Source organism: Atheta coriaria, unplaced genomic scaffold (genome assembly GCF_025399875.1).
Source record: "Atheta coriaria isolate IRGN ID8LTWV9N9 unplaced genomic scaffold, Caltech_Dcor_3.1 hic_scaffold_6_pilon, whole genome shotgun sequence".
NCBI lineage: Eukaryota > Metazoa > Arthropoda > Insecta > Coleoptera > Staphylinidae > Dalotia > Dalotia coriaria.
In genome coordinates, this window is record NW_027045448.1 from 6,997,794 (window position 1) to 7,008,918 (window position 11,125).

The 11,125-nt window shown below is 37.3% G+C and overlaps 1 protein-coding gene across 1 annotated transcript; it reads left to right on the plus strand.

Annotated features, from left to right (window-relative positions):
• Positions 1–765: 765 nt before the first annotated feature.
• On the plus strand, positions 766–4,317 carry LOC135793702 (obscurin-like protein 1). The gene is made up of 3 exons (XM_065304769.1): positions 766–989; positions 2,705–2,992; positions 4,080–4,317. The coding sequence occupies exons 1-3, from the start codon at positions 854–856 to the stop codon at positions 4,193–4,195; spliced, it is 540 nt and encodes a 179-aa protein (XP_065160841.1). The 5' UTR covers positions 766–853; the 3' UTR covers positions 4,196–4,317.
• Positions 4,318–11,125: the final 6,808 nt, after the last annotated feature.

Here is an 11,125-nt window from a genome sequence, read left to right on the forward strand (position 1 = left end):
AGCTACGTATTGCTCTGAGGTTTATACAAAATAAACAAAAAATATACTGAAATTTTGATGCAAAAAATGCAATCTTTGTTGCATCATGGAAATTCTGAGTATTTTAATTTTTATTCAAAAAGTAATTTAGATTATCTCGGTTGGTTTTACGAATTTCCCGTCAGATACGCGCTCTGGGAGGCTTTCGATTGCAAACTTTTTGTTCTCGTATTTCCATTTCGGGCACACATTTCACATATGTACTGAAAATGCGTTCAGGTGTGTGAAATATAGACATTCACCACACAATCGCCTGCTTGTTGTTCTATTTTATTTATTTTTTGTCTCTCGTGCGTATATTGTGTGTCTGGTTTGAAAAATGTACAAATCGTAATGACGTACATTACGATAAGGTTTCTCCGATGGTCTTTTTCGTTTGATTTACTCACATACACATAGCGTCCAGCGCGAAACCACATTTGTACACGCTCGGCGTAATTTTCTTTGTTCGGGCAAAACAAAGTACTCGCAGGGCTGTTATTTTATACCCGACCTGTGCGAAACCCTGTCAGTCGGACAGAAGGCCAAAGGATAATGAACGGTGTACGAAAAGAAAGCGCACCAGCCAACAAAAATAACCGAAATAAAAACGGGAAAGAATCACTCGTCGTGCGCTTTGCAAAGAGCTTTTCTAAACAAAAACATTAGCTTTATATCGACGAATGCAATGTTTTTATTTTATATTTTTTTATTTTTTAAAAATGCAACATTTTATCTAATTTAAAATATTTTATTTCAGGTATCGTGGATAAGAAAGCACGATTACCACTTATTAACAGTTGGATTGACGACGTACAGCGCCGACGACAGATTCATGGTCGAACACGTCAGGCATTTGCAGAATTGGGGTCTCCTGATAAAGCACGTTCAATTCTCGGACGCCGGTCTTTACGAGTGCCAAGTCTCCACACATCCCCCGACGAGCATCTTCCTCGAGCTCAAAGTCACAGGTATTTAACGACACAGCCACACTCACTCGTTCCCTGGCTGTCACCACGTTTTCTCGTTTAGCACACATACACCTAAACACATATAGATTCGGTCTGAAAGTATGCCTGCAGCGCTCGAAAACACATTGTCGAAAAAAGCTACTCAGACCTGAAAACAAAACGTCCACGGCAATGAAGTTAGTCGAGAGGAATCGGCAGCGAAAAAGACCGGAAAGAAATTAAAGACAGCGCAAACGTAAAACTCCTTGCCGAAGCAAAACAAACTAATTTACTTCCAACCACATATGTTGGTTGAGTTTTTGTTTTAGGCTTCCAAATATCACATATACAAAGTGTTGTGGAAAGACAACAAAATGTTACTATTTCTATATTTGGAAATCTTGCATTTTCAGCAAAGTTTTGTTCCGGACTGAACGGTGTTGATATTTACCGTGTTCATTACACGTCCGAAATCAATTTACCTCACTCCGGCGTGCATCCGGTGCGCTGCCGAAAGCAATCACCCTCAAAGTGGGACGGCGACTGCGGCTCATAAGTGCCCTGCCACCTCCCATGTTTGTTCGATTTTGGAGTCATGCACGTGGGTGAAATATTGCCCTCTGGGCAATCACTTTTCAGAATGTTCCAATCACAATATAGAAAAGGTCACACACCAAGCAAAAAACGAAAATAGTCCAGAATAAAGGGCGATTAAAAACGTGAACGCTGAGGTTATGTTTTAATATTGTTAAGAAAGTGCATTTGACGCTGTCGGGTACAATTTGCTTCCACATTAAATAGTTGGAAGAGAAAAACATTTAATTTCGCTGCAGCAAGAATCCTAGTTTCATTGCTTGCGGCATTTTAGTCTTTACCACATTGGAGAAGGTTTTTGCACAGCTTCAAAGTCCTTGAGAGACAAACTGTTTTGCCAGATGTTCATTCTTAAAGTAGAAACTTCTTTAGAGCAAAAATTAATTTAAAATATTTAAGTGTTAGGTAATGAATAAAAAGTAAATCCAATACACTTTATGAATTGTTATGTGTGCGTTCGCATTTGATTATACCGGCAACGTTTCAAATTACCCACGTCATCTAAAATTACATTCCATTTATTCGCATTCAACGCATTCGAGTTGGCTGCATGCAGCGAAAGTTTCGTGTGTAATTATATGGCTAGTTTATTGCGTAATTACACTCCAAGCGAGTCGAGAGCTTTCGTTGAAAAGCAACAGACAAGTAATTTTCTTAATTAAAATTGTAATAAAATGCAGCTTGGACTCAGGAGTTCGTCACTGGCCAGATTAGAGAGGATTGTCGTCATCGTGTGTGTGTGTGACTTTTGACGTGGATAAAAGGATAAGCTCACATCAGATGGGCACACATCTTCACAATGACGTATTGTGCTCGGTGCGCGTTTGGTATTACGATATAACACGATATGCGGAGGGTGGTCCAAGGATATATACGCGCGGGTGATGCTTGAATGGATGCGGGAGCAACTCAAAGGAAGTTCTGACAGGCGGCAGCAGTGGAGGGTGCGACCGGCGGTTATGAACTCCATGTCACGACTGTCACTATGTGGTCGACGTAATTAAACGACGACTGCAACTGACACATCGTCTTTACCCATGTTATTTACCCTTTGACCTCTCGAATTCATACCGCGCACTCAAAACATGTTGTGTTTTTATTGTCGAAATAAATTTAACAGTGCGTTGTTGTTGGTATTTCAGAGGCGTCAGCGGAAATTCTAGGAGCGCCTGATTTACACCTGAGAGCTGGTTCGTCGCTGCGTTTGGTGTGCACCCTGCGGCAGTCGACGGAACCGCCATCGTACGTGTTTTGGTATCATGAGCAGCGCATGATTAATTACGATCAGGGCGTGCAGGTGATTGCCGATCGCAGCAGCAGCATTTTACTGCTGCAGGACGCCGACAAAACGCACAACGGCAATTACACCTGCAGTCCTTCGAAAGCCATTCCGGCGTCGATTAATGTACACGTGCTCAACGCAACCGCAGGTAATTTATTTACGTTTTCACAACAAACTATTTAATTTACTGTAAAGCAGAATTAAATCAATATTAAACTAAATGATTTACTGCCACAAAATCAAATTTTCAATAATTAAATGCAATATTAAGCCATTTAAAAGTTTTTTTGAATTCACATAAAGGATTTTAGCATTTTATGCGTATTTTTAGACGCGTAATAATCAAATTGCATGTTGGAATAACAAGTTACGAAAATTTTCGAGAATTCCGCAAAGCAACATCACTTAGCAGGTCAGCAAAGCGTGATAATAGAAAGCGACATTACTCGGTCGAGGGTAAAAAAAAAACAAGGTGATTACAACTCAATTATGTCATAAACGAAAATGTGCAGCAAACTCGATCAATCGACGAAAGCATAAAAGCGTCGCCGTGTCGCACACCATTAACGATCCGCCATTTCCTTGCGACATTAAACTGCAATGACGGTCTTGTTTGATTTTTCGACCTGCATAAATGCAAAATCCGTTTAATTGTTGAATCTGAACTCACATTAAAATAACACTCACTTTTTTTTACATTTTTTATCCTTTAATTCTTTTAATGTTTTTAAGGAAAGGCAATCGACTTGAAAGCTATGAATATTAACGGCTTGAACAAAACGGTGCTAATGAAGACATAAAGTTATCGTGAAGAATTTTAGTGCCGGCAATTAAAAATAATAGTTAACACTATAAACGTGACATTAATTATATCATAGAACATTAAAGAGTGTCGCGAGTGCAAGCGCACGACGTATAATGATTCGTCGTAGCAGCAGTCTGTAGTTAACAAAATCGCGACTATTAAAACGTTCATTATTTCCTTCCAGTAATAATACAGAGAGACGATTATACCTCTTGATGGTATCTTTTTTCTCCTGAGATTTTAACTGCTAGGTTTTAAGGAAATCATTTTTTCTTTGCATAAAATTGCTTAGAAAGACATTAAAACTAGGTTATGATATTTTAAAATGACAGGTTTTACCACGAGCGCCATCTAAACGTATCGGACTGAACTAAAAAATAAATTGATGATTTATTCCTGTATTAATACGAGGATATTTTATCTTTTCTAGAAGAAAAACCAGCTGCAATGCAACATGCCAATACAAGTCCACGATCGACATTCACACCAACAAACTGTCTCCTCTTCAACTTACTGACGCTGATGACCAGCGCACTGATTACATGATGCCATCGTCGTCGTCATCATCATCAGTGCGACGCATAAATGTTTATACTACTCGTGAATGTGATGTATAAAAAAGTGATATATCATTTATATGAATAAAATAAAACAAGAGTTACAAATTATATACATATAGCTATATTTGAAGGCAAGCGAGCGAAAGAAAAATTCCCAAGAATAAAGACTAAAGGACATGACAGCGCAGTGTGAATTCAAAGGATTGTGCGATGTTGAACTCCCGCCGACAAACACGCACTTGTAGCAATTGTAAATAACATGTAAATATCACAGCATTTGAATAAAGAACGAAAGAAACACAGTGTCAGAAGCGGCGTGAACAAAAGAGCGGATACAAGTTGTAAAGTTGAATTATACATAATTTAATTTTAATGTTGATAGTTGAAGGAAAACGAATGCAGGGCAGGACTATTGGGGTTATAATGAGGATCAACATTCGAAGGATATTGTACATAGATAGCTAATTGATAATAAACAAAAATTATGAATGTAAATGTATTATAAAATAAATCCAACACAAAACAACAATAATAACCTATATTATTATTCTAAGTATGAGCCTGTTATTTTAAAATTTTAAATGTTGTTTTATCATTAAGCGTTGCGGATAGAATTTAATATGTTATCCAAGGGAATGAATGCCAAAAAAATTTACGCGCTGCATGGCGCATGAGATGGAAATGTAAAAAAATTAATTATTATTTTTTAAATACGTGTAAAAATGAACATTTTGCATATTTTATCAAATTGTAAGAATATAATTTTTGTATACTATCAACTTGTTTGTAATTTAAACTCGTAAACAAAAGATTTGATTTTGTTGTTACTGATTTTTGTAAATGTTTAATAAATACTCAGAAATTTGTTCGAAAATCGTTTTTATTTATTAACAGAGAAAATATTAGCAATGAATGGTAACAATTGTATATTTCTGTTGAATTGTAGTTGAGTAGATGCGTTTATAATTGAATTTCAGGCTTTGTACAGCTGCATCGTTGTTATTTGTGCAATTCAAGCATTAGAGGCGTTGAACGAAAACGTGCTCGGCGACCAAGTGATTTGCTTTGAAGTTTATGCTTACATTCTCATCAATTGTGGTCGAAAACTTGCAAACAATGTTGCATTCAAAGCATGTGGACCAACACATATCATTTTCAATAAATATTCCTTTATTCAAGCAGTTAAAACACAAAAACACAAAATTCATTTTAACGTTCTTAATTCAAGTAAAATGCAATATCAATAAAACCAAGGACTAAATATTGAAATTTAATAACATTAGTTTTGTAACTCACGCTAATCCATCTAAATTGAAGTGTAGAATCACGGTAGTAATCAAATAACAATACCCTACATACAGTTTGTTTCCATACCGAAGAAATCAATAGATACACTTTATGTAAAAGAGATATATTTGCAGATACATGTAGTCAGGCGGTAAGTAGTGGGTGTTGTAAGTGTGTGCTTATCATCGGAACGATGCCAGCAGTTGAAATGATATACGCCGCTGAAGAGCGCGGCTCGAGTTCGGAATGAACATGTTGAACTCGCTGAACAGGTAGAAAATGATTCAAGTACTATGCCTGGAGGAACATGAACGAGTCTGCATCGATGATGGATGGACTCGTTATGCGTTGCGGTAGTGACTATACACGGCAGGTACTTGGAATAATATCAATGCAAGCAAAAAGTGTAGAAATGCATTTTTTTCCGCGCTCAACTTTCCGAAACTGAATTAAATATTAACTACATATATATTTATCTGTATAATGTATGATGAGAATTATATTCCACGAGGGCTTAAAATGTCTGTTGTAGTATTAGTCGAGTGGCCCTGCCAACATGTGATAATGGTTTAGACACGAGCAAAAAGTCTCGTCGCGTTTGCAAATCAGTTGTCGCGTCGGCGTATTATCAGCACGTTCACATGTGTGGGGGTGTTTGGTTGAAAGTTGCGACAAGGTCACCAGGCGACCAGATATCGTTCATATTTAATGCTCACTGCGCAACCAAGCAAACCGATGAAATTTTATTTTAAAACTACTCCACATACGAATTTTGTGCGACGTCGCTGATACAAAATGGTAATATTTATATTTTAGTGCCGTATTTTTATTAGCGTTATAATTTTTGGAAAGTTTGCTTTTTACGGTCTTCTTATCATCAGCGCAAACACGTCAAGCGTACTTTCGGCTGCCGCCTCAAGATCGAAGGCTAATGTTCCGCCGTAAAAGACGAGTGAATTTCGGATGCGCAAAATCTAAGCGCAGCGATGAAAAAATATAATTTTTCAGCGGGCGTATCGTAAAAGCAAACCGGCAATAAAGTTAATTTAATTCCAGTTTGTGCAATATATACGATATATTCGTCACTCTTGTGCACGCTGTGCCCCGGGGCTAATGTATAGATATAATAAAAGTTTATCGATTGGCAAGCATCGGAAGGTTTACGAACGTGAACGCCAGTGGAAAAGAAGAGAGGTCATATTGGATTGCACCCCGACCTAGTCAACAATGTTGCAAATATTAATGACGCAAAAAAACATAACATTACAAAATAGATATTTTTGACAATTAAATAATAATTAACTTTATGTTTTCGCAATTTCAATTGAAAATGTGAACATTTTGAAGGTTTCGTGTGACATGAACAGTTTAATTTTATCAGGGCGTTAATCATGGTATTAATACAAGTTGTAAATGGAAAAAGACCCGCCGATATGTTTCATGTTCACCGCGCCACCGGAATACCAATTAGCGCACACAAAAGACTCCCGGTGCGTTTGCGCCACTGGCTTTCATTTTAATATATAATATAGCATTTGGCTCGCAATTTGGCCGAGGCCAGGGCAAATTCATTAATGTTTTATTTGTATCCTTTATTGCTGACGGTGAACAATACGTTGGAAATGTATTTTGGAATTATGCGAAACAGCGACTAACGAGATGAGTACGTTTTGAAGAGACACACGTAGATGCACAGAGGCGAGAGAAACATGTTTTCTCGACTGGAACACGCCTCATTTTATTTGAATATTATTTGAAAATAATTGCAATGGAATAAATAGAAATTATTCTTTGTCATCATCACGTGCATGATAATATTATTTAGATTAAATACAAATTTCAAACATATCTGAAGTAAAAAACGTTTTTGGCGCCGACGCAAGCTCCTCCCCCGTGACTAAAGCCCGTGACTAAAGTGCTTTAATCACAACTTTGACCATTCGTGTTAAAATACACTTTCTGTGTCTTAAAATCGTTGAAAACTGACGTTTTAAAGGTAAAAGTAGAAAAATATTTTTCGGTACGTGTACGTATTACGTAAAGCTATTTATATGTAAAAAAATGGAATGATTTATGCTCTACAATAAGCAAGAACAACTGTTGGGGTGCGTGGGCATTGTCGCTGTCATTACACCCCCAGTACATTACGAAATTTATGACCATCCAAACATATTGCTATCCGACATTCATCATACCAAGTGTTACAATTTTGAATAATTTATTATTTTAATAAAATATTACATTTCTTACGAAATTTACTAAATAAATACCAACTTTTATCACTTATTCACCTATATTGAAAGTATATACTATAATAATATTATAATCATTGCTATAGATTATATAACTCTAATGTTGTGACAAACTATAAAGGATAACCTAACTTTAGACAAAACCCTCTTAGACTAGGATAGCAAAACTTTTGCAGAGTGTTTTATTCAGTGACTAGCCTCAACCAAGCGGTTGAAGGGTCGTCGGTAAAGTCTAGTGGGAAATTTGCTGTAAAAACATCAACATACTATCACCATACAACCGCAAAAACATAAAATAACACAAGGCATACAAAAACAAGAATGTGTCAAGTCATTCCTGCTAATACCATTTATTTTAGTGCCAATTTTCGTGTCATTCTTTATAATAAATTAATTATTTGAGTGCTGCATGATTTTATTAAGATTTATGCATTTTCATTAACACGTTGATAAAAATGTATGATGTCTAGACATTACTGAAATTGTAATTCAGTTATTTGTAAAGAGGTGACATTCGGTCTGAGGTTAGCGAATGCTAACAATGCAAAACAACGACTTATGAATATTCATTTAATTAAGTGAAGGAATGAAGGAACGGTCATTACGACAGCGACGAAGGTGGTAGAAAGGCGGTCGGCGTCGCGTTTTGAGTGCGGTACGCAAAATGCGCCCAGATTACCGCCGATAACGTCCATCAAAAGAACACCCTGCGGGCGTTTTAAGCGCTTGTTATCCGGTTAGTGCGATAGCCGGCGCACTTCATAGTTGGCAGTTATCGCTATTTAAATGGCGGACAACTGGAAGAGTGGACGAGTGTGTTATACAAGTGCAGTAATTTAATACTTACGCTTAGATTGCCTGGAATAACGTAGAGCGTGACATTAATTTTTTACACACAGGTATTAATCATTTAATCAGCAATCTAATTAAATTTGCTTTTGAAGAATTAAACTCTTATTTAGTGTTTTAGTAGTGTTTGAAATTTAACCTAGAGTAACATGTTGAAATCCGCTCCATTTCCACATGTTTGCCGGCAAGATCTCTTTGATATGCATCATCTGCCCGATTTATTTCAATGATTACACCCGCCGGCAGCGGCCGCAGGCTTGTATCCACATGATATCAATCGGAAAATGCCTCGTATGACGCGATACAGCGTGCGGCGGCGACACCGAAATCCGCGCTAAACACGCACGCAAATCTCGACGCTTTCATCGGTGCTGCGCGGCGCTGCGCCGCATAAGCTGATTATTTCCAGCGTCTTAACGTAATTTAGAATCTAAAGAGTAAACGCGCTGTGTTTATCCTTCCGCTTATGCTCTTTGCCTATGCACATGTAGCTGCGCCCTGCGTGGATCGCTAATGTTTGTACATGTGTTATTCCACATGAGCGTTTTTGCTAAAAGTGGAACTGCGAGTTACATCACGGAAGCGTAATTTAATTATATCCGCAGGGATGGATAGGTGTATGTAGGTGGATAATCCAATCAAGGGGAAGATTGTGAGTTTAAACATAAAACAAACATTTTTGTGATCAAAACCTTTCAAAAATTGGTTAGATTCATTAAAAAATTGCAAATATTTTTTATTTTTATGATAATAATTATCATTTTTTATACAATTGAAACAAAACTAAGAAAATATAAGAAGAAAACTAAATCATTACCAGTTTTAGTCTGTTGCCCTCATTGAAATTGTTTAGACTGCTTCCAAGCCGTCGCTTTAAAGCCGTCGAAATGAGGCACTGCGCACAAGTTGCGAAAAATTGGCCCAAGTTTTTTTCAGCCCTTCACCAAGAAAAAACACCCCCATCTACTGTACTGTTTCATCCTATCTCGTCATTGCGCTCCCGCTATCTTCCGCTATTTTCGACGAAACGGCGCTAAGAAGAAAAGCCAAGCACATTTCAAACATATTCTTTATTTGCCCATCCTCTTCCTTTTACGCAGCAACGCGAAGGAGCGATTTCATCAAGTGTGAAATTCCTATGAATACATGAGTACGCATTATAACTTTCCGTTGGTGTTTTTTTCTTCAACCCACACGCAAAATTACATTTACATCACCGAAAATCGAATGAAAATGTTTTAATTGGATGAAAATTTAATTTATACCTGGAACTGAATTACAGATGAGTAGAAATAGAAATAGAAATAGGACTAACCAAGGGTTTTATTTATAACAAACGTACGAAGGTGATTAATTAAAGAACACAAAATGTCGTCCCCGTCTCACTGCGGCGGATGCGCAACTGCGATGAATAGATGAGTATAGTGTGGGATGTTGGAACACGACTGCATTATTTCTGAATGTGGGTGTGCGGAACTTTGAGTCTCAAATCTCACAAGGCTTTGAGAAGATAGGTTTAGCCTGTCGCTGACATGTGCTACTTTTAGCATAGACTCTATCATGACCTATTTATCAATTATTTTTAGTTTTGATATTAACTATTTTCTAAATCTAAATAAAGAATGACATTTTAAACGATGACTACATTAATTATTATTTTATATGAGTTGTAAATGTAAATGTGGTAAATTTAAATTGATATTTTTTTGTGCGACACTATGTATACAATGATTGTGTGTAGTTGTTGTTGTGCACAAAAGTGTCACTCCAACGCGGCCATTCGAATTAATGCCTGGGCGAAACGACGAAATTAAATTGCACTTTGAAATCGTCAGCTTTTGCAGCCGCATGCATGACGGACGGGCAGCAACAACAACAACTGCGGCGACGGTGGCAGCGGCGGCGGCGGTAACCGGAGCGGCAATGGAACAACATCGCGACACAGCGTAATTCCATTAAGCGCGAATAATAATAACGCGTATTCGCTGCGAAAATACGCGCGAATATTGTTAAAGGACGTTGGCGCGACCCCCACGCATTGTTACATTGTTCGCTCTTTTCTTTTATGCGTTTATTTTAAACCTAATTTTGCTCCATAAAATAACATTCATCAAAAATCTTAATTTTTCTGCGAAATATTATACTTATACTTCCATCTACATTACAAAATCCGTATGATTTGTGCAAAACAAGATAATCCAGTGAAAATGTGTGCGTTACATTAAAATAAAAATACTTTCCGTATTTGATTCTGAATTTTGAACTCAAGGTATACGTATTTTGCAAAATCCGTATAAACTCGACTCGTAAAAGAAAATCCGTACAGCTTTCCGCACATCCGCACGCTTTTACGCAATAATATGCGCTGCGCAGCGTTCGGTAATCTGTTATCTTATCGTTAGATCCTTCTTTAAACTAATTTTGTATCGTCGCGAAGTGAAAAAGCGCAAGCCAATATAAAATTTCTCGAAACCGAGGACGCGCGTATTGTGATCTATTCGTGTTCAGGCGGTTGAATTTTATTACAA